The sequence below is a fragment of the Jaculus jaculus genome, chromosome 15, assembly GCF_020740685.1.
Source record: "Jaculus jaculus isolate mJacJac1 chromosome 15, mJacJac1.mat.Y.cur, whole genome shotgun sequence".
Classification (NCBI taxonomy): Eukaryota; Metazoa; Chordata; class Mammalia; order Rodentia; family Dipodidae; genus Jaculus; species Jaculus jaculus.
Window position 1 is genome coordinate 13,537,847 of NC_059116.1, and position 24,757 is coordinate 13,562,603.

At 44.8% G+C, this 24,757-nt stretch overlaps 1 protein-coding gene across 7 annotated transcripts in view; it reads right to left on the minus strand.

Moving 5' to 3' along the window:
• Positions 1-7,096: 7,096 nt before the first annotated feature.
• Positions 7,097-24,757, minus strand: part of Rttn (rotatin) — a 133,067-nt gene continuing 115,406 nt past the window's right edge. For all 7 annotated transcript variants that reach the window (XM_045135103.1, XM_045135101.1, XM_045135102.1 and 4 more), the window contains 7 exons: positions 23,509-23,586; positions 22,226-22,352; positions 19,499-19,698; positions 16,001-16,268; positions 9,675-9,778; positions 8,439-8,508; positions 7,097-7,506 (listed from right to left, as the gene is read on the minus strand). In XM_045135103.1, the coding sequence (XP_044991038.1) occupies positions 7,421-7,506; positions 8,439-8,508; positions 9,675-9,778; positions 16,001-16,268; positions 19,499-19,698; positions 22,226-22,352; positions 23,509-23,586 (933 nt within the window). In that variant the 3' untranslated portion in view covers positions 7,097-7,420. The remainder of the gene's footprint in view (positions 7,507-8,438; positions 8,509-9,674; positions 9,779-16,000; positions 16,269-19,498; positions 19,699-22,225; positions 22,353-23,508; positions 23,587-24,757) is intronic.

Genomic DNA, 24,757 nt, shown 5'->3' on the forward strand with positions numbered 1-24,757 from the left:
GTTGTACAAATTTAATTTTTTAGTGTTATTTATTATTATTTTTAAGCCAGCAAACAAGTGGTTTTATCGTGGCATTTTCTTATACGTGCATCATTGTACTCTGCTCTAATTCACCCTGCTCCCTTCAAGTGTCTCCGTGTCCCCTCAGGCTGGGTCCCGCCCTTTCCCCACCACCCCCAGGTGGGGGTGGTCTCCCTTCCGCTTTCAGGTCACAAGCATCCCACCATTACCTGCCCTTTCCCTTCTCCCAAAGAGCTCTTCCTCCCCTTTCAAGATTCTCTATCGTTTCACCACTGCGCCCACGGACACACAGGTCCACACAGGAAGAGAAAGGATACCTGAAGCCACACAGAAAGAAATGGTTCCATAAAATACCAAAGTCGTGGGCTGGAGAGATGGCTTAGCGGTTAAGCGCTTGCCTGTGAAGCCTAAGAACCCCGGTTCGAGGCTCGGTTCCCCAGGTCCCACGTTAGCCACATATGCAAGATGGTGCATGCACCTGGAGTTCGTTTGCAGTGGCTGGAGGCCCTGGCATGCCCATTCTCTCTCTCTCTCTCTCTCTCTCTCTATCTGCCTGTTTCTCTCTGTCTGTTGCTCTCAAATAAATAAATAAAAATAAACAACAACAACAAAAAAAAAAACCCCAAAGTCCTTACCCCAGGGCAGATCAGGAAACAACAAAGAAAGAAAATGACAAAAAAAAAAAAAAAAAAGTCTTACCTGACCAATGCAGATACAAGAATTCTCAATAAAATTCTTGTATATCAAACTCAAGACCGCATTAAGAAGATCATAAACTCCCAAACATCTTAGGTGTCATTCCAGGTTGGCTCAATATAAGGAAATTGAAGAACAGTACACTGCATAAATAGACTTAAAGACAGAAATCTCACAATCATCTCAGTCAATGCAGAAACATCCCAAATTCTTGCAAACTTTTATAATACACTTCTGACTTGTGATTTAAATATATAAATATATATATATACACACATATATATACTTATATATTGTATTTTATACTTATATATAAGTATAGATATGTATATATATACTTATTTAATTTTTTATTTTTATTTATTTATTTGAGAGAGGGATACAGAAATAGGCAGGGAGAGAGAGAGGGAGAGAGAGAATGGGTTAGCCAGGTCCTCCAGCCACTGCAAACAAACTCCAGATGCATGCAACCCCCTTGTGCATCTGGCTTACGTAGTTCCTGGGGAGTTGAACCTGGGTCCTTTGACTTTGCAGGCAAGTGCCTTAACCACTAAGCCATCTCTCCAGTACCCTAAAAATATTTTTTGAAGTAAGATCTCACTCTTACCTGACCAATGCAAACATACTCTGTAGTCCCAGGCTGGCCTCAAACTCACAGGGATCTTCCTACTACTACTTCCTGAGTGCTGGGATTAAAGGCATGTGTCACCATGCCTGACCCAACTTGTAATTGTTTTTGTGCTATGAAAATCATAATCAAATGTGATGGGCTCACATCAGTAAGTTCAGAGCCAAAAGAAACACAATGACGAAACTAAAAAGTGGAATAAGGCACTTGCCAGTAATTCCTGAAGACCTGGGTTCAGTTCTTCAGCATCCATATAAAGACAGATACACAAAGTGGTACATGTATCTGGAGTTCCTCTAACAGTGGCTAGACGCCCTAGAGCACCCATTCTCTCCCTCCCTTCCTCCCTCCCTCTCTCTCTCTCTCCTTGAAAATAAATAACTAAAATACAATTTTTAAAGTGGAATAAGGGGCTGGAGAGACAGCTTATTTGTTAAGGCGCTTGCCTGCGAAGTCTAAGGATCCAGGTTCAACTGCTCAGAACTCACTGTAAGCCAGATGCACAAGGTCACACATGTGCACAAGGTGGCACAGACATCTGGAGTTCAATTGCAGTGGCTAGAGGCCCTGGTGTGTCAATTTTCTCTCTCTCATACAATAAGATTTATTACCTGCAGCGGGTAAGGAGCGCACATTAAATGCCCTTCCTGAACAAAGAAAATACCTATTCAAGGAAGAGAATAGTAGGAACAGACACATTCTTGATTATACTCGGTTTAAAAATATAATTCAAGGGTTCTGGGGATGCAGCTCAGTGGTAGAGTACTGTCCTAACATGCTCAAGGTTCAGTCCCCAATGCCGCAAGCAACAGAAAACAATCCAAAAGGGAAATGGCTGGTGCACTGTACAAGGTCATGGCCCACAATATCTGAAAAGCTCAAATGACAGTAAGAAGAATTGGAGACAGGCTCAGCTTGCAGTGCAGAGGTGGGAGAGAGAAACGCCTGTAGGCATGCTCTGATTGGGAGCAGAAGTAGGAAGAGAAGCACCTGAAGCATCACCTGCTCACTTCAGAAATATGGCTGACAGGAATATCTTTGAGCATGCTCAGCTTGAATCATAAATCAAGCCATGTGTATTATACACATGGGGCAAATTTTAAAAATGGGCAATAAATAAAAGAGAAAAAAATTAAAGGCACAAAAGTAAGATGAGGATGGGGGGAGAAGAAGGGTGTTAATGAGAGGAAAGTGAGAGGGTAACTGGGGATAATAAGATCAAACTATATTACGTAGGTAATTAAACATGTCAAAGTGGAAAGATAATTTAAGAAAAGAAATTTCAAAAGCAAGCTGGACAGGCTCATCTTGAGTGTCTGCTCTTGCTTAGCAATTCACAAAACATTTTTTAAATATTTTTTGTCTATTCTTATTTATTTGAGAGCGACAGACACAGAGAGAAAGACAGATAGAGGGAGAGAGAGAGAATGGGCGCGCCAGGGCCTCCAGCCACTGCAAACGAACTCCAGACACGTGCACCCCCTTGTGCATCTGGCTAACGTGGGTCCTGGGGAATCGAGCCTCGAACCAGGGTCCTTAGGCTTCACAGGCAAGCGCTTAACCGCTATGCCATCTCTCCAGCCCTCACAAATCATTTTGAAGTCTGTGACACCTGCCAGCACAGGATCTAGTCCTCCGAATTTGTGTATCTCAAACTACAATCCTGATTGACCCAAAGTAAGCTATTTGTGCCCCCTTTTCTTTTGACCTATGTACTGACACATCACAGGGATGAATTGTAGGGGACGGCTCAGTGGTCTGGAGCTCAACATATTGGCCAGTCCAAGTCCCAGACCTTCGGCAAGTTCAGGTCTGTAAAACACATCCAGCTAGTGCCATGCATGCTGGACCTGCCAGTTTCCAATGAGGCCTTGTAGATTTAGAATTTGGGTTTAAATTCAAGTACCTCACAAGAGTTTCAGGATACTGTTTCTCTCCATGTGTTATCAGCTGCTAAGACATAAGGTTGAGAAATTTAAGGTGAGAGAACTGCAGAGAGAATTCCCTCCTGCAGAGATGCCAGACACAGTGAGCATTACTGTAAGTTTCCATTCAGCTGAACTAACGCTTCTCTTTCGCCTTTGCCACTTCCCCCACCTTCTGCTGTGCAAAGAAGTGTCACATGTACCTCAAGCAAAGCGGTTCTTTAGGATTTTGCTGCCACGTGTGGACACTATAAAGTAAGAGCTAGGGGCTGGGGTGATATCAGGCAAGCCTGAGGACCTATCTCTGGCACCCCCACAAAAATCCAGGCATGGCTTTACTCTAGTGCTGAGGGGACATGGGGACAGGAGGGTCTCTGGTTGGCCAGTTTAACTGAAGAACGAGGAGCTCCGGGTTCTGAGAGAGGTCCTGCTTGGGGAAATAAGGCAGAAGAGACCTATGGGAGAGGACAGCTGATGTCCTTCCCTGGCCTCCACATGTGTGTGGACGGGGCACCTGCAGTTACACACACACACCAACACACACCTCACTACCAGATCCATCCATCTATCTATCTGTCAATCAATCATCTATCTATACACAAACACACACCACAACCACATATTACACACACACACACACACTCACAGAGCAAAACAAGGAGAGAACTAAACAGATGTAGGCAGATTATCTGTTAATCAGTGCTCTTCACACAGCCTGAGTGATACAAACTAGCCTCACCTGACACAGCCGTAGCTTATGCAACATCAAAATTTGCTGTTTTATTAAAACAAACAAACAAACAAACAATGTTGACTCATTTGTTGACTATATCCAAAAAGAATATCCCAGGCTAGAGAGAGGGCTCAGAAGCTAAAGGTGCTTGCTTACACTGCCTGACAGGCCGGGTTTGATTCCCCAGTACCCACATAAAGCCACATGCTCGAGGTGGCACATGTATCTGGAGCGTTTGCAATGGCAAGCAGCCCTGGCTTGCCCATTCTCAGTCTCGCTCACTCTCTCCCTCCCTGCTTATAAATAAATAAAATAAAAATAAAAAATAAAAAAGAGTATCCCAAGTAAGGTTCCTCACAATTAATACAAGGGATACTGAAAGCAGAGACTGGCTTCTTTGTTTCTTGTCAGTGCTGGTTACATTTTCAAACCGTTGCAAAATTCTTGAGTGTTTCCTTTCTCTAAGGAATTTAAAAAGAAAAATTCTGATGTAGTTTTGAGAAGCATTTTTTTTTTGCCTTCTCTTTTAAACGTACCAAACACAATGTCACTGACAAAAGAAAGACTGGTGGTTATATTTATTTTGGCAAAGTCAGAATTTTAAGCATAACTTAACGCTGTGAAAAAGTCCATGGGCCTTTACGACAAGGTATGTTTCACATCCATTTACCCAAGTCGACATGAGCTTGGCGTCTACCTCCTGGAAGCCCTCACAAGAAGCAGGAGTTCCAGGCCGGACCGTGGGAGCCATGGCTATGGGCAAGTCGCATGGTCCGGGGGCTGAGCGACAGAAACGCTGAGAAGCAAAGCCCAGAGTGGAAAGCCGGCAAGCACAGAAGGCGCTCCCCGTTGGGGCGTCTGGCCCAGCTTCAGAGGAGAGCTGACATTTCACTTTGGTAGACATGGCAACGTGGAGGAGGGAGGAAGAACGCTGGGGGAGGGAAGCGACATTAAATCAGAGGTCAGGGAGGAGACGCCAGGGATAAGCAAGCCGGAGGCTCGGAAGGGGCATTGGGAGGAAGGGGATTTGGGCATCACCTCAGAGCAGGTATACACATCCTCAGACAAGTTTGGTTTTGGTAATCAGGGGCTAGGAAAGTAGAAACCACAAAAGTCAACAAAAAATTCTCAAAGTTTGAAGACGTCTGAAAAGCTCTGAGTAGCACTGACTCTCTTTAAAAAAAAAAAAATTGTTGTTCATTTTTTATTTATTTTAGACTGACAGAGGCAGAGAGAGGGAGAGAGGGAGAGAGAGAACGGGCGCGCCAGGGCCGCCAGCCACCGCAAACCAACTCCAGACGCGTGCGCCCCCTTGTGCATCTGGCTAACGCGGGTCGTGGAGTATCAAGCCTGAACCGGGGTCCTTAGGCTTCATAGGAAAGTGCTTAACCGCTAAGCCATCTCTCCAGCCCATCACTGCCTCTCTTAAGTGACATCAGAGGACAAATTTACTAAGATGACACAGTTCCCCCCAACCCCCAGAGAAGTATCCACATGAACATGGGAAGGAAAGGGGGCTTGGGCCCCCGGCACGGCGCAAGGCTTTCTCTGGCTCCCACCACATGCATGTACTTCAGGCCTACCATGCTTTGGCTAGACACCTTCCTAAATCAGTTATACCATTGTGATTTGTTACAGCAATTATAGAACTTGATAAACTGTTAATAACATGTAGAAAGCAAAATGTTTGTTTCTATAAGAACTAAGTTCAATGTTTTCAAAGAACTGGTAACAAGGGAGCTACTGGACTTGGTATGGAAAGTTAAAAACACAAGAAAGTGGTAAGTGGTAGAAATCTCAGGCTTCTGGCTCAGTACTTAAGGTGCTTGGCTGCAAAGCCTAATGACCCACGTTTGGTTCCCCAAGACACACTTAAATCCAGATGCACAACGTGGCCAGGAGTTTGTCTGTAGTGGCAGGAAGCCCCCCCCCCTCTCTCTCTCTTCTTCCTTCCTTCCTCCTTCTTTCTTTCTTTCTTTTCTTCCTCCCTCCCTCTGTCTTTCTTTCTCTTTCTTGCTCCTCACTGCTTGCAATAAATAAAAAATTTTTTTTAAAGAAGTAGTAAAGATCTGGAAGAATTCCTGGAGAAAGTGGGGGTGGGAGGGATCTGGCAAAGGTTGGTGCCGATAGTTATCTAATATGCCTGTACTGAGCAAGACAGTTTCTCAGTGACTTGCTGAGTCACTGTATGACCATTCACTATGTAGTTCATCAGTTATTGGAATGCTGGAACCTTATTTTGCTTTTTAAAAAAAATTGTTTTATTTTTAGATAGAGTCTCACTTTAGCCCAGGCTCGCCTGAAACTCCTACCTCAGCCTCCTAGTTGTTGGGATCAAAGCTGTGAGCCACCACACTTGACTGGAATTTTCACTCTCTTTCTCCCCAAAGAACATCCAAGATTAGTCCCTTAATTAAAGACATGACTTTTGGAGTATTTTATAACAATGCATGAGCAAGAACATCTGAGGATGGTGATGGTGCACCAGGTACTCTACTGAGCTGGGATCCTGGTCTCCAACCAGAGCCTAAGAAGCAGTCTCAGCCAGTCTCAAGGTTCTGACAAACAGTGGCAGCAAGGCAAGCATGGATTAGAGCTTCGTGGGGTTCCAGCGAGCTCTTCCCTTAACCATCTTCAGACTGTCTCAGCCAGAGCAAGTTCCGGTCAAAGCAAGGATGGTAATCAGCACAACTCACCTCTGGAAACAGACAGTGGGCTGCAGAGATGGCATGGCAGTAATGCACTTGCTTGCAAAGTCTGCCAACCTGGCCTCAATCCCCTAGTGCCCAAGTAAAGCCAGATACACAAAGTGGCACATGTGTCTGCATTTCATTTGCAGTGGAACGAGGTCCTGATATGCACATTCTCATTCTCTCTCTCTCTGCTTGAAAATAAATAAAAGGTATTTATTTATGAAAGAGACAGATTAGGAATTCTAGCAAACTCATGGCATCCTATGTATTTTCTGGACAATAGAAAGGCTTAAAAATAAGTATTTTTATCAATAAGAGCCATACACACAATATGACTTCATTTAATTACTAAAATGAGACATCAAGATAAACATCTATAAGCAGAAAAGACCAGTCAATATTCGGCTTCTAAAATATTACTTTATTAAATAACTGTTAAATAGGATTTTTACAAAATACATTGCATAGAAAAAGGTACAAATGTTTATGTTGCCTGAACTCTCACTGCTTCTCCCGCTTGTCCACACTCATTCACTCTAGAGAGCTGCCAGGAAGTAGCAGGGTTGAGAGTCACCAACTTGTTGGCCACGCTCTCTCCAGTATGGCGGGGCGGGGGGCTGCGGCGTCTGCACTCAGAGCGAGCCCATCCCAGGAAGCAGCGCAAAGCTGGCACCACGTCAGCCTTCTGGGGCGCTGTCAGCTTTGGCGTGGTGCATCTCATGGCTCAGGAAGAGTTCAGCAGCTGCACTAGGTTTTCAAGGCACTTCAAATAGTAGGCATCTAGAGGGTTCTCTTCTGAACTGGAGAAAGCTGTTATGGAACAGAGGAGTAAGAAATACCGGAATATTAAACTTGGTACTGTGGCTGAGTGGACACTCCAACACAAGCTACCAGTAAGATTTATTCATAAATTGTACTCTGGAAGAAGACTTTTGTTTTTAAAAACTTAAGAAGTTAATAAAATTTACATGCACTTTTATTAATGGTTTACCCAGGGTACATTAACAATACATCACCATAATAAATAAAATGACATCTAATCCTCAGAGGACAGCATGACTTCTTCAACATACCATCTTTCTAAACACAGGAACTTGCATGTAACAGTTCCTTCCTCCAGAAGCTCATTATCATCGCTGCAAACAAACCACCTTACCCCTCTTTCAAGAACACAGATTAAAAACAACAGATCTGCTAGTGTAGGACAGACACCTTTCAACTCTCCTGAGATAAAACATGTTCCAAGGACAATGCTCATTGAAAACTGGTATCTTAAAATGAGGAATGAGCTTTGCAAAGAACACCTCTCCAGTCCTGAGGACCACACAAGAACATGGACAAGACAGGCAACTGGGTCTATTTTTGGAAGGCTTCAACTCCCTGGTGTTAAATCAAAGTTTTCCATCCAAGGTCAGTTCTAATTGGGCCGAGTTCTTATCACCTAAGAACACACATTAGCAAAGTGGCAGCAACCTGCAAAGAAAATTTAGTCCCAGAAAAAGCTGGCTTGAAGAGAGCGCACGCATACATTTTAAGAAACTACTCTACCTCGACCATTTGTCTCCTAAGCACGGTAACAGCAGGCACGGGCTGGCGTGGGCACTCGGAGAGCGCATTGACAGGGAGGTCTCAAGCAGCCACAAAGCTGCCCTCGCCCTCCTGCTGTCCCCGTGTCTCAGGAACCAGAGAACTCGCTCCGAGCTTTCCCAGGTCAGTCGGGAGCTCCGTGACATGAAACTTACTTTTCTTTGCTGTGGAATACGCTTCATCTACTCTTCTTTTTATGGATGGGTTTCTCAAAGTTGTTTTTGCCTGGGGATAACGTAGAGCAATCCTTCTATTAGATTTATTCCCACGTGGTAAGGGATTATGATAACTCAATACTAATTCTGCCCATGCTAACCACAGTGTCAAATAGGCCAGGACACGATCCTGCACTGTAAACAGAGTTTAGACGCTAGCACCGCCTCCGCAGGTCCCGCGGTCGGCCCTCCAGCCTTCTCGGAGCCCGCAGGATCACTGCCTAACGCCCGTGATTCTTCTCTTTTCTTTTGCTCTTCTCTCCACCTTAATTTATTGTTTCAATCAACCTTAGGGAATTCCATATTGCCTCCAACAGATTTCAATATCAAGTATTTCAAGCACTATCCGTTGGTCAGAGAGAAAACACTGTTTACTGAGTGACTGTAAAGTCAGGCAAAGTCACTATCAAGGCCTGTGCTCAGGCCAGGGACACCCAGGCGAGCAGCCCAGGCCAGCGGGGCGTGCGCGGCGCAGGCGCGGGTGCTCAGCTGGGGGAAGGCTGTCGCTCCAACACGCAGCAGCTGGCTGCTAGGCCAGCACGAAACACTGCAGGGTGATTTTCTTAGGCGTGTGATGTATATGGTGAAGAAGACCTGTCCTGAAATAAAACATGAAGAAAGAGGCCAGGAAAGGAGGGGTCACAAGTGCCTACAGCGATGTTCCCCCCTGGGCAAGACCTGTGCTGCCAGGCCACAAGAACTGCGCCAATTTCAAAATTAAGTGATAATATGTATGACAGAAAGGCAAATCACATACTTGGATAACACTGTTTTTCAATTTTGCATCAAAACGCATTCTTCCTTAACACATTTTTTTCAAAGAAATAATTTTATGACAATTGCAACAAATTGCCAAATCAGTTCAAATAAATGAGGAAACTCATTTTACAACAGAGACTACCTTCTGAATTGAGGCGGTATTTACTGAGTTGTGTGCAAAGTCGCTCTAAGTCACCGCCACAGCATCAGAGCATATACTCATTTGAAATGAGTAACGAAAAAAACCCCTCAATGGACCGATTGGCAATTCTACACAGATGAAGGGACTTCACTTTTCTCTGCGGCTGGCGCTCCTGCACCCTTGTGTGCATACTAAGATGACTGGTCCTTTAACTGCCCTCTCCCCCCCCCCCCCCCCCCGCCCCGTGCCCGAGCATAGCGACTGTGGAGACTGGCCTTCTGGTAATTGTAGAGCAGAGCCCACAGCGAGGCCGCGCCGATCCTCTGCTCGTTTCGATTCTCACTCTCCAGGCAGGCGGTGAGCGCAGTGATGACTTTTTCTAAAAATAAACACATTTCAGAGAAGCTTACATCAAGAATACGTTGTGTATTCTTATCTTGAACTAGTCGAATCGGGATACAGGGAAGAAGATGGTATCAGTCAACCATGGCAAGAGCATCTTTTACTACTGCGGCATGTTGGGGACAACCTCAAAGCGAACTGCTCCCTAACAGGCACAGAGAGAGGTCAAGGCTCTCTAAACTTTTTGGCCCAAGCCCAACAAAGATGTATTCGCTGGGAGATAATATTGTAACTATAAATATAGTATGAGTTATATTAATAAGTTACTCAGTTATAGCTCATATTGTCATGTGACCTGCTGTCATAAAATTTAAAAAAATATATAAACATATTGTAGCTTGTAATACTCTAAAGAGAATAGTAACTATTAAAATGTTCAACATTTTTTTAAAAAGAACTATTGTAGAGAAATTCTGTGTGTAATTGACATGAGAAAAACTGATTTGATGGAATTTCAAACATAAGATATGACCTCTTTGCAAAGCTACCCAGAGTAGACAGCCTGCTCATATTAAGATTCAGAGAAATTTATTTCCAAGGTAATTGTTAAGATGTCTCAAACAATATTTGAACTTACTGTCTTATTTTTATGTATCATTAAAGATATTATTTTGCCTCTTGTGTGTGCATAAAACCACATTACATTCCCAAGGATGAGACACTTGCTACTGGAAATTCTCTACCGACCTACATGTTAGCCCCTCCCTCCCTCCCCATCCAGTCACTCTAACTCAGTTAACCTGATTCAAGGACAATGCTGGTTTTCACCGACATGTACTCCAACCACAGGGCCAGGGCATCACTGGGTGCCACACTGGCCCTGACGCCTAAACACCTCTGACCCACTGCTCCGTAGCTGCTGTTACAGTGCATTCATCTTTTTCACAGTGTTTCTTTGGGAATGACTTACTGTGACCTCGATGTTGAAAGAGTTGGAAAAAAGGGAAGCTTTTAGAGAATAGAAGTGGAATTATTTTTTCACTACTCATTTCTGCAGTTTCCCAAATAATCTTCTAGACTAATGGCTTATGTAGACCAATATCTAGTCTATATAAATTATTATTGCATAGAACTTATCACATGAGATTGTGGGTGGCATCATAGAATGGGAGAGTGATTTCATTTTGTTCTGACACAGTATCATTTACTGATGCTTTCAGATACCACACATCCTGAGTACATACTATCTAAGTAAGTTTTGGCACAATACCTTCCACCAGTTGTTATCTTGTAACTTTTTGTAATGATAATGTACTTACAAAAGTCGATGAATGTGGTGATCTTATCTGTTCATGCAAGTGGATAAACATTTTCCTTTGTGAATGTACGTGTGTGTGGTTACATGTGTATATATGTGCATGTGGAGGTAAGAGGACAAGCCCATGTGTCCCCTCAGGAATGCGATCAACCTCCTGAGAAAAGCCTCGCAGTGGCCTGGAGTTTATCCCTGAGGACAGAGCATGTGGTTAGTGAGCCCCAGGGATTTCCATGTCTCAGCCTCACCAGCACTGGACTTTAGACATGCACCATTACTCTCTGCGTCAGGTCTTCCTGACTGTGAGGCAGGCGCTTTACTGCCTGAACTATGTCCACAGCCCTCTGGGGTCAAACTGTTGTCAAATCACATCTTACTGTAAAATACAGCATGCACACAAAAAATATAAAACATTTTTAATAAATCAGTATGATCTTCCATTAAAATATAATAACCTGGGCTGGAGAGATGGCTTAGCAGTTAAGCACTTGCCTGTGAAGCCTAAGGACGCCGGTTCGAGGCTCGACTCCCCAGGACCCACGTTAGCCAGATGCACATGGGGGAACATGCGTCTGGAGTTCGTTTGCAGTGGCTGGAGGCCCTGGCGTGCCCATTCTCTCTCCCTCTCTCTATCTGCCTCTTTCTGTCCCTGTCTCTCTCAAATAAATAAACAAAAATAACAAAAAAATTAAAATATAATAACCTCAGGAACATTATTTTCCTGTGGTTATTATATATATATATATATATATATATATATATATATATATATAAATGGTGTGTGTGTGTGTGTGTGTGTATATCATTAGATTGATGTTTGAATTTTTGTCTTATTAATGTAAGTGACTTCAGTTATTAGTTTAGGGCTGTCATTGTTAGTATGAAATCAGCAAGAGTGACAGATAAACACTGATTTAAGAGATGCTATAAATCCAGGTTGATTTAGCAGGAAAGTTAACAGACATTTCACTTTTATGAATGCATCCTGCATGGCAGTGAAATGGTGCCAACAGCATACTATTAGATTAAAGCACAAAAATTTATTGGGAAAAGAGGTTGGATACAATTCCATTGCCTGTCAAATCATGGCTACAAGGACACCATATTAGCCATGGATACAAAAGATTAGGAAAAATCATGGAAGGCATTCCCTGACAATCATCTAGCCATGGAGAATTTACAGTAGAGAAGATTGCTTATTGGCTACTATCTGCTCATGCCACACATTCTTCTATCAGTAAGATTTATATTAATATGTAAACATGTACTATACACAATACGATTTCCACCTATTCTATATGCTCCACCCCATTCATTCTCTGTGAGCTGATAGATAAATACTGACTGGAACATTCTTTGCCCTTGCAAGAATTTGCTATTAAGGTTATGTGAGCCTCATTAAATGAGAAACTCTCTCTCTCTTTATTCTCAGAAAAAGTCTGTATGTTGGACTTGTTTCAGTGGCTAGTAGAACTCACTGGTTAAGTCCTTTGGGTCTAGAGGTTTTTATGTGGTTAATATTTCTGACTAATTCAATGTCTTTCATAGTTACTGATTTTTTTCTCTATTTTTTAATAAATTTTCTAAGTTACATTTTTCAGATGTCCGTTTCCTTTATTTTTCTCTTTTGCATTTTTTATAAGTCACTGTGATGTGTGTAGGAAGAACCAATACTTCTGCTTAGCTGGGTCTCTCGAATCATTATGTCAATGTCTAAGAATTTGAATTCTAAGTCCACGCCTTCCATTTTCTACTCTTCTTGGGTATTATTAAACATGTCAGAATATCTCAACATATTTGTTGTTACTTGCCTTTAAATCTTTTAGTCCTTTTATATCTTTTTAGCTCTTCATTGCATTCTGAGCATTTTTCTGTTCTATTTTCTAATTCCTTAATTCTCTTTTCTGCTACATCTAATTGATATAAATTTTCTAAATTAATGCTGTCCAATAGAATACTTTACAATGGAATGTATATAATAATCAGTATGGACTCATATGACAGTCACTAACCACATGTTGCTTGTGTGACTGACACAGTGAATATTTCATTTTAATTTACTTCCATTTAAATAGATACATGTGATGACTCATAACTGCACTTCTCAGTGAAGATCTTCAAGTTCTATTTGGTTCTCATTTCAAATCTTTCAATCTTTTAGTTTCCTTGACTCTGAAAATACTTACAGGTTCATGTTTACTAGTGTAAATAGACTGTGATTCTAGTTATTCCTGAGTCTATATTTTCCAGGATGTTGCAATTTTGTCTCTGCTGATTCTCAGTCATGTTACCAAATTTCCTAACATATTTTACAATAAACTGTCTTCTGGTTGGTACTTCCAAAAATTCTCTGTGCATATTCCCTGAGGTCTTGTATGAACTTGACCTTCACCCATGAGTGAGGAATGCCACTTCTTCCAAGACTTCTGGGCACTATATCCCAGTTAAGGATCACTACAAACAAGTTCAAGGCCTACTCAGACCACACACCCTGGGGTGAAAATTCTGGGGAAAGGCAGCTTGTGGTCCGTCCTCACTCCCCGCCCTTTCTTTTCTCCACCGGCCTCTGGGTGAGGAATGGAAGATGCATTTAATCCTCCTCCGCTCACCTCCAAGGATCTGGAGTACCGGCTTCAAGCAGGAGGGCCGCACAGTCAAGTCCCTCTCTTCAGGGTCTTCCCTTGGGCGTGAGAGAAGAACTCACTGACACACTAGGACAGAAGCAGCAGCGAGACTAGCAAGTTCCTTTGGGGCAACAGAGGTTCCAATGGACCCATTTGGACCCAAGCTTTCAATTCCAGTGACCTGGAAGTACCCAGCCACTTTCCAGTTCTTTGAGGACCTTGATGTGAGTTCCTGACACGTATTCAGCATGTTCTGAAGCTTCCGGAAGACATTTCCCAGCATTACCCAAAACAGGGAGCGCTGTGAGCGCACGTTCTTCAGCAGATGAAGTCGCCGCGCGCTCCCCGCCTTGCCAGGCGGGCGGAGCCACTGCGCAGAGGCACAGCTAAAGCCTGGGAGTGCCCCGCACCGCTCTGCACAGGACCTGCCCTGGTGTGGCCCAGCTCGAGAGCACCCTGAACTTGGGTCTGTGGCAGTTAGCAACTCCTTCTCAAGCGCATCCACCTGCTTCAAGCTGATGGAGGGGACAGCTCTGCTCACTACAGGGCAACTCCAAAAATAAAGCCCCCGGGAGACCTCGAAGTGGCAAGCATAGACCCTTGTGTTCTCTAAAAGCCTTTCCTTTTTCCAACTTTCTCAACATCGAGGTCACAGTAAACCATTCCCAGAGAAAACACTGTGAGAAAGAAGAATGGACAGTATCAGCAGCACGGAGCAGGGGCTCAGGCCTGGCACATCCCACCCAGATACTCGACGAGGCAGGACTGGCAACCCTCCCGTCGTGCAGACGCAGCTGAGGCCGATGGTGGGGAGGGGGAAGGAGGCACTGGTGGGGAGCACCACGCAGAGGCGTGGTGTAAGGCAGAGACACATCCATGGTCACTTGATGTGAGTGAAGAGTGGCCTGAGCTCTAACAGATTTTCTATCTTTCTTTTTATAAAATTATTTATATTTTATTCATTTATTTGAGAGAGAGAGAGAATGGATATGCCAGGGCCTTCAGCCACTGTAACTGAACTCTAGACCCATGTGCCACCTGGTTTATCTGGCTTACATGGGTCCTGGGGAATTGAACCGAGGCCCTTTGGCTTTTCAGGCAAATGCCTTAACTGCTAAGCCATCTTCTCCAGCCCTCTTACAAATTATCTATAATATTTCTAGCAATTCCGTAACTGTTATGAAAATAAAGGATCGTTACTTTGCACACAGCGAACATAAACAGTCACTTCCACTCACTTGGAAAACTCCATTTCCTGGGGGGGAGTGGGGGACTCTGAGAAAAGAGAAAACATGAAAGGGAAAGAAAACTGGGAATGGGTAATTCATGTATGCTCATAAAGCAGACCTTACCAAACAAAGAAGGGAACACTTTATAGACTTGGGAATGAGATGGAGTGCAGCGGCCTCGGGCAAGGCGGCCTCAGGACCAGGTGGAGGGGTTTAGGGCCACCTCCCTAGGTTCTCCTTCACTGTAACCCTATGAACCTCACATGCACTCACATATTCCTCACAGAGGCAGTTATGGTTTCAGAAGCAGATCTTTTCAAGTCTTTTCTGTTTCAATATTTTTCTGACTCCGTATCAGTCACTACCGCCATCTGCCTTACAGCTTAGCGAAGGAAGTTTCTGTCCGGCCAGCTTTGCCATCCGGTTATGGCTCTGAACTCTTGGGCCTCTCAGGTTTCCTCTCCATCACTGGAGCTCTTGCTACATAAAAACTGTCGTGCTACATAAAAACCAGCGTAAACCTCTCCTAGCAGATCAGACTGTGATCACACTACACACTAAATACAGTTGATCAGACCATGATCACATTATACAACACAATAGACTTGGTCACACTGTAAGCACTCAATACAGTTGAGTTGATTAGATAGTGATCATGCTATAGAAAAACACAGAGACCGTGCAGAGAAAGAGTGATGAGAGAGTGAGGGGCAGGAGGCAGGAGGGGGGACGGGATGCCACGGTACCTGACTGACATGGTAGAATTTGCTCAGAAGCAGAAAGACGGGGAGTTAGAACAAGAGCGAGTCGAGGAGAGCAGAAGCAGAGGGCGGGGTCACACTGTAGTCCTGCCCACGGCTCTTCCCACCGACACCCTGCAGCCAGTGTGTCCGCCGGAATGGCAAAGCTGGGCAGCTCACAGCGGCTACAGCCATGAAGGATTCACTCTGGCCGGGCCCTGCCTCCCACGGGGCCTTGAGCACAAAGGGTGCTAAAGACGTGGGGGAAGTCACAGAACTGCTCTGCGTCTTCATCTGAACGCCGAGCCTCTGCACCAGCACGGGCGAGCTTGCGCGCGCTGGGAGGCTCACCGTTGGCCAGGATCCTGGGCTTGTGAGCCGGGCTGAAGCAGAGGTTGTGGAAGATCAGCAGCGGGATGCACGGGCCGCCCCGGCGCCTGTACCGGCTCATCTCCGAGAGGAAGTCCAAGCAGCCATCCAGCCTCAGGATCATTTGCTGTCCATCTTCTCCCAACGACAGGTTCAGGAGTAACTTTAACCACAGGACAGCAAGGCTGCTAAGGTGCTTATTGCCTCCTTTTGGCAATGTTAGCGACAGGAAGTTCTGTAAGAAGTTGCTCTGCGGGAGACAGAGAGAGTGTTATTCTGGCTGAATGTCTCTTCCACTATTTTCTGAGTCCCTTGGTGACCAATTAACCAGCATTTGGATATTCATTACCCCAACTTTAATTTCTCCTTTTACCAAACACCATCTAAATACGTCATCTAAACTATTTTAAGTATAAACTAAAAAGGTAAAGAAAGGAAGATTGTGTTCAAATTTTAAATTTTGCTATTTTTTCCTAATGATAAATGAAATAACCTATATTAAACGCAATTATTTAGGATTGATAATTCAGGTTGAGAATTTTAGGCCTCTTGAGTTTTTTGTTTTTATTTATTTTTTCCTTTTTGCTGCCTTCTGGCAGTTTTGCTACTCATTAAAAGACATCCTATGGGGAAGGAGAAAACAAAACTCAGATCAGTCCAGGATATGAGTTAACAACTCTAACTAGCAAAGTTATTCAATATCATTATAACTGCAAGTATTCAATTTTTAACATTAGATATATTTTACTCAGCTTATTTTTTTAACCACAAATAATAGTTTTTCATAGTTGTTTTAAACTTACAGATGAGAAAGCTCTCTGATTTGAATGTAAGGGCCATGTCAACCTTTGGGTAAATTCCATTCTGGAAAACCCTATTATCTCCTCACCTAAATGAAAGGCACAGAGTAATCTACATGCAAACAAAATGTAAAGAAACTACATCAATAGATGTCTACAAAACCAACATGGAAACCAGTTAAATTTTGACTTTTTTTAATCCATAAATTTCTTTTTACTTAATCTGTGTGACCTAATGCTCACACAGCTCCCATACACATTTCAGCCTCGCAGGATGTGCCTGAGGCAGTAAGTCTGACTTACCTACCACGTACGCAATGTTTGCATTCTTGAACAGTGTAACTACCATCTTTCCCTCCACTGACACTCTACTCTAGCTTGTTTGTTAGGTTCTCCTGGACCTAAATCAAGATGGTGTTTTTAATATATAAGATTAATTAATACTTTCACAGAAAAGGACTTTGAGTATAAGAATAAAATGGGTTATGGAAATACTATAAATTACCCAAGCAGCAAGACAGTGTAAGCCGCATGTCCCTCCCCCGCCCGCAAAGCGGTCCTTGCCATCACTGTCAACTATCCCGCTTCTCAGCCCTGGGCACAAACCAATGCTGTTTCAATTCAGACTCTGCCTTTCCTATTTGGCCACAGCGTACCATTGTATGAGGTCTTGGCTGAGGGGAGGTGGAATGTATGTCAGCATTTAACTGCTATGGACTGGATTCTTTTTGTTGGCTCTAAAGATGGTTTTAAACTCCAGTTAAAACTTGCAGAAATGTACCATGGGAGAAAGAAATGAGACATTTCAGAGCTGTACAATAGTGCTAACTGCATTTTCTAATGGCTACCGTGAGTAATGGAGGCATAACAGTAAGTGTGCAGGCTTATTATTACTTTGTGCAGCAGAGGAGGTCTCAGGAGCTTCCCTAATGAGAGCAGGGGAACATGACGTGATTTATCTGCCCTGAAAACTCGCTTCAATCACACGTGTGTACCAATATTCTTAAGTGCAGCAGCATAATCACATACTGAGAGTTAAAGATACTTGAGATATTTTGCTTAAAGTAATTCTTATAAAAGTAGTAAGAAAAACCAGGGCTGGAGAGATGCCTCAGCAGTTAAGGCACTTGGTTGAAAAACCTCATGGCCTGAGTTTGGTTCCCCAGCCAGATGCACAAAGTAGCACATGCATTTGGAGTTTGTTTGCAGCAGCAAGGGGCCCTGGTACACCTGATCTCATTAGCTCCCACCCTCTCCACTTGCAAATAAAATAAGGTATTTAAAAAAAAAAAAAAAAAACACAACCCTGTAGCTTACAGAAAAGAAATCTCTAGCTCAAAGTCATATTGCTGACTTGAGGTGCCCGGGCATTTCATCCACCGCCGGTGCACAAGGACCCAGCAGAAAGCACCGTGAGCCAGGGCTGCGGGCGCATGCGCACACCTCTCACTGGCCGGAGGGCTGCGGGCACATGCGCATACCTCTCACTGACGGGAGGTGAGAGCATGCAGCCATTTCAAGGTGCCATCTCCTTTTTGAAGGGATCTAAATACATGACTATGTACATGAAGAAAACACACACAACATACATGGTGCGTGTGTGTCTGTGTGTGTATGATACATTTCAACCACCCAACCATGTACTGGCCCAAAAAAGCAACTGAACTGGCTGTGTTTGAGTGAGGGTAAGAGGGATCTCAGATTGGCAATGTTTGCCAAATTACATGGTGTGAATGCTCCCACTGCAGAGAATTTAAAGACAACATGATGTCAGTCAGCTTGCGGATTTTCTTACTATTGAATGATGGCACCCGGGAGCCAGTGGGGGCTGGGCACAGCTCATCCCTGCGACCTTGTATCCATAGCCAGACCAATAACCCTCCTCAGGAAGACATGCTGCTTCTCATTTGGTGACTGTGCTCAGCTGTCTGTCTGGGGGAGGTTCCACGAGGTGGAACAGCAGAGGAGACTCCACTCGGAGGAAGCAGGAGTCCTCAAAGCACTGTTATTACTCAGTAATCGCATCATATGGGAGTTTTACGGGGCTTTTCCCAAGTAGAAATTCTTTTTACATCCAACCAAGCTGCACACCATGAGTTCAAGGCCACCCTGAGATGACAGAGTTAACTCCAGGTCAGCCTGGACCAGAGTGAGACCCTACCTCGAGAAACCAAAAAAAAAAAAAAAAAAAAAGTTAGGCTTTGGACCTGCTGGCAGAGAACTCATATAAATTGCCTAGTATGTCATTTTAAAAAAAGTGAAAGTCTAACTGGGGATGGGGGCTCTGTTTTTATAAACTTTTTTGTTAAGTGACCTGAAATTATTACTGCTGAGCTGGTCTGTTTGCAGATCAAATCTATTACTTTTATGATCTCCAATAAATGTAAGACAGCTGTCTTTCTAAGGTCACCATTTTGGGGACAGATAAGACACAATCCAAACTAAGAAGATAAACTAAAAGCAAATGGCATGATCACATAATCATAGTCTGGCTTTGGTTACGTTTCAGGAACCATTTGCCAACTGGCCTTTAATAGTTGATCTCTTAATTCTCTTACAATTCTTTAGAATATCTTGAAATCAAAACAAATTAGACTTAGAAATTAAGTTGCCACATTTGATTAAAAGGATTACATTACTGAATATCCTCCTTATGATATACAAGCATTCCAGTACTTACCTTCTGAATTACTCCCTTACAGTCATGAGACAAAGCCAGGTTTGAGAGAAACATAAAAACCATCTGCTGGAGTGTGGAGTTCTCCAGAGGTGTCTGAGAGGCCAGCTTGAGGATGCAGAGCATCAGGGAGCTGCTCGGGGCTCCCCGGTGTGTGACTTGAGAGTACTGTGCACAGCTGGACCAGCAGAGAGAACTGCACCCTTCAAAAGAAACAGCCTGTCACCATGTCTTCTCCGACCCATTCTTAGTTCTTACAAACAAGTGATAAAGCACATGTCGATCGAAAGACTTGGCCATTAACCTGCGAACCGAAACTGGGCCCTGAAGGCCAATGCTGTGCATACATTCAACCCAACAGACCGAATATCCTCACAACGCAGCATTCAAATTACGAACATATTTTCTTAAAAAGGATGAAATAAGCATAGCAGGCTTCTTAATAGTTTATTAAGTAGGCAATTAAATAAAAGCCTGTATGGAAGAGACAGAAATGGAGCATGGGCGTGGCTCATTTTCCTTAGGGAGCGCAAAAGATAAGGTATTCAAAGAGCCATCCTGGTGGGAGGCTCAAGGTCACACTGCTCATAGGAAGCATGAGAGCTGGCAGCCTGTCTACTGGCTTTCCAGAATTCAGATTTTTCTGAGTAAATTAAACAGCCACAAGATAGTTATTGATGGAGTAAAATAATCAGAAAATGATTTAGAAATGCATTTTACTGTTACATCAATAAGGCCGCACAGTAACGCAAACTTAAGATATAGTTACTCCATAAACATTTATGTAAGGAGGAAAGCTTGAAGTGGAGGAAGTCACACGGGAACCAACACTTCCATGGATGGCGTCTTTCCTCAGGTCATAACCTTTCAGCTGTATTCGCATACCAGTGTTTCCAGTGTTACACAAAACAGGTGTTAGCTTTGCTTAGAAACAAATCAGATAAAAAAAAAAATAACCACTGACAATATTTACAATTATTTTAAGTATAAGCAGAGCACAGAACATAGTTTTAATATATATTTTTTTGGCGTAAGCAACTGACTCTATCCCTCCTCACTGCCCTGAATCCTAAACTAAAACCTGAAGGGAGTTAAAAGAGGACAACATCAAGACCAAGGCTATGTATGTCACAGAATAGCTGCTGGGACGGTTTTGACACAGGAGAGCCTGACACACAGACACACTGAGAGCGGCATCTCAACAGAAGAGATAGACAGAGAAAGTTGCAGCCGCCAGGACGATGCTTTCCTGGCTGAGAGGCTGCGGGGATGCCGGCGTGGCAGGGGGCGGGGGCTCAGAGCTCTCGGAGCACTCCCTGCCCTGGGCACGCTTCGATATGTGGACGTCCCGTGCCTCGCCTGCCGAGTGCTGCCAGAAGCAACCCCTGAATGGCTGACGGGCTGGTCAAGCCTAGGAGCCTGACTCGAAAACTGAGTGGGTGCTAAGCAAGTGACCTCGCCCCCTGCTGTGTTTGCCGGTCCCCGCCCTGCGACAGCTCATACTGGACACTTGCTCTCTTCTCTGCTGACTCGTACACGATGAAGGTGTTGAGGAGGGAGCCTGTCCTCTTATGTGTCCGTCTCCTCTTTCTCCGCCCTGTCCCCAGCCTGCCCTTTCTTTCCTCTCAGCCCCCGGCTCCTGGTCCCCACCCTTGGCCTCCCTTTCCTTCCTGCTGCCAGCGTTTGTGCCAGTCTCCTTCCACCTGCACGGGCCTTCCATGGGCACTATTGCTTCCTGTGCCCTAGATTAGCACGCATGCCTTCAAACCACCCAAATCAAGTGGGAGCCCCCCTCAGCACCAACACGAGTGGAACCCCCTCTCAGCTCCACACGAGTGGAACCCCCCTCAGCTCCACACGAGTGGAACCCCCTCTCAGCTCCACACGAGTGGAACCCCCTCTCAGCTCCAACACAATGGAAGCCCCCCTTAGCTCCACTGCATCTCTTGCTGTAGCCCTGCTTCCTTGCCTCCTCCCAGGAGCACACCTTAAGAAGTCATCTCCTCTCCTCATTCACTTCCTCTTCTCAGCCACGTTAAGTTTCTGTTCCCAGTATTACACCAACATTGCTTTTCAAGTTGGCAAGAATATCAGTGTTGGCAAATCTGACAATCACCCCACTTTATTTGAAATTTGCACAGCATCTGACCCAGCTCGGCGGTGTCTCCTGTGACTCTACTCCCCTCTCCCATCCCCAGCTACTACTTTCTTTTTAATTACATTCACATTTCTTATATATTTTTATTTATTTATTTGCAAGAAGAGAGAGACAGAGATGAAAGACAGAGAGACAGAGAATGGGTGCTCCAGGGCCTCTAGCTGCTGCAAACATACTCCAGACACATGTGCCACTTTGCACATCTGGCTTTTTGTGGGTACTGGGGAACCAAACCCAGGTAGTTAGGTTTTGCAGGAAAGTGCTTTAACTGCTGAGCCATTTCTCCAGCCCAGCTTTTTATTTTTGGTCAATTCTAAATGATGATTCTTAGTTTACAGTCAGTTTATAATGATGCTATTCTATTTTCTGAAGTACTAATGATTCTCTATTTTGACAACTAACTCAAAGTGTCTGTCTGTTGTTTTAATGCCATCCAGAAACTTCGCCTATGTCCAGCACATCACCCACAGGGAGACATGCTTCAGTGCATGCACGTGCGCTTCCCGCCCAGCCTAGCATGGTTTGCGTGCTGTGCTCTGCTTATGGAAGGGCCGTGCTGGCGCTCCATTTACCGCTGGGGAACTGGGCCGTGTAGACACAGAGCAGCTGCATGGCTATCTGCATCAGCGAGTCCTCCATCAAAAGCCAAGGCCAGAGTGAGTGCAGGACAGGGACCAGGTTTGCCTCCAGGGCTGCTTCCTGTTGTGGGACAGAAATAAGGACAGCAATTAGATTGAAACTATGACATGCAAAATTAAATTAAATAAACTTTTAAAAAAGCTATCCCTCGCATAAGAATGCATTTGAGTTTATCTGTGGTAAGCGTGAGGGGCAGCAGTGTGGCTGGCCGGCTTCCCTGAGTTGCAGCGCTCTCAGGAAGATCCCGCTTAGCTCGCTGCTGGGACGGCTGCTCAGGAGAGCTGCAGGGCACACTTGCTGCAGCATGTAAGTAAGTATGCGGGACAGAGAGCACCTCCCAGCCGGTGTGAACCTGGACATGGCCAAGCGACAGGGAGTTGTACTTGCGTCGGTCTCTGACCAACTGTCGCTTTCTTCTTTAATGTGTGTACACCGAAAGAAAACTGCTACTTAGCGTAATCTGAATATGGCAAAAATCAGTCTAACATCACAGTAAGTAAATAAGTTAGTAGTTAAGTCTTTGTTAAAAATTAGTTCCCATCGGGACAATACTATAGATAAAATATAGCTGCTTGCAATGAATGTGGCAGTCTCGTTTAGGATCAGGGATTATTAGGTAATTGTTGTACCCATGTATTCGTGTGTACAGGCACACCTTACTGTACACCTCATGGAGCATCAGGCAGTAGAAAGGACTAGAACTGCATACTGCCTGTGAACTCTGCTGTCCCTCCCATACTCTTCCTCGTGTTTGCCCTGTCCGTGGGCTTGGCACCCAGCCACCCTGGCACAGATGGTGTTTGTCAATAGTTCACAAAGATAGCATGAGTAGGCATGCCCTCTCATCCATCCTGCCAACCCATGCACACGATGATTGTTTGTCCACCCCTCTGTCCTTTCTGTCTTTCTGGCCACAGACACGTGCCCTGCAGCACTCTGCCGCCACAAGCGCCGGCCTCGTGCCCGTGCTTTCCCGCTGTCTCCGAACCACTAGTCCCCGGCGCGCTCGTTTCTGATGTATGTGCAATGTCACTAGTGTCGAGGGACACGGCGAGGTCAGGTGCATCCTGTTCTGCGTCAACTCTGAGCTCAAGCTCCAGTCACCGGTGAACCGCGCTTTCACTGCCCCCGGGTCATCGCGTGTAAGGACCCCGCGCTGCCCCGCGGCCCCGCCACGTCTCCTAATCACTGAGCTGCCCGCGCGCTGCCCACTCACCTTGCACTCTTCGTTTCGGTAAAGACAGTTTCTGAGGAGCTGCATGGTGATGCTGAGCTCTTGAGTAAAGCCGTCCTCCTGTTAACACAACGGAGGGGCACAGGTGAATGCAGCGCACCGCCCGCACCCGGGTCCCAGCGCACCGCAGCTGGGCGCCCTGCAGCCCACTGTGCCCAGGGGCCTGCAGCTAAGCGTGCCCGGGAGACCCCCATCTCCAGAAGGCACTTTCTGTTCCGCCAGGCCCGGAGAAGTCAGGTAAGGAGCAGCCTGCCGGCTCACCCGTCTCGGGGAAGCGGGCAGCACTGACTCTCAGACGCAGTGGGCGCTTTCGCTGAGCGCAGAAAGGAAGGGCAGGAAAGCAAGCCCCCAGCGTCAGCCAGTGCTAGGGACTGACTAAGCTGTCACATAAAGCACTGCCTTGCTTTCTGACTAGATGCTGCTAAAATGTCCTTACCTGCTACACATATATTTACCTATTCATACACACATAAATTCAGCTTCAGAATAAATATGTGAGGCAAATAATTATGATCACAGTTATTATTGACTACAATTATGATAACCAGCTATATGCTATACTGTGTTTACATAAGCATGCAATATCAACCCAGATGAAGCAGACTAAAACCCAGAAGGAACATTCAGAGGCCATGGAAGGAGATACAGAGATTAAAAATGATAGCTTTGTAATGTCCCAGATGTGGGGGCAAATTTGTGCCTCATAATTGCAGGGCCATGTGCCTAAGTAGCTACAAGTGTTTGATCATGAGTTAATAGAGACAGAATGTTTGAATAGTGTTTGACATATACTAAACATTTAATAAATTACAGCTGTTATAGATCTCACTCTATAATTTTATTTTCTTTTTGGCTTTTTGAGGAAGGGTCTCACTAAACCCAGACCAGGCATTCACTTTATAGCCCAGGCTGGCCTTAAAGTCATGGCAATCTTCCTACCTCAGCCTCCCCAATGCCGGGTGAAAACCGTGAACCACCAAACCTGGCCCATAAAATTCATGTGTGTTTTTTTTTTAAATGTGTGTCATATAAAAATCTATTATAATGAAATGTACCTATTTGCAACTCTATATGACGCAGAAATATTTACCATATGGATCCCAGCAAATGTAGAAATCTTACTTCCCCTGACGGTGCCTTCCTCCACAACCCACCCTCTCTCAGGCCTGAGCTCCTGCCCGGCGTGAGAGCGCTAGGGCACGGCCGCATGCCAGGTCTCAGGCCCGAGCTA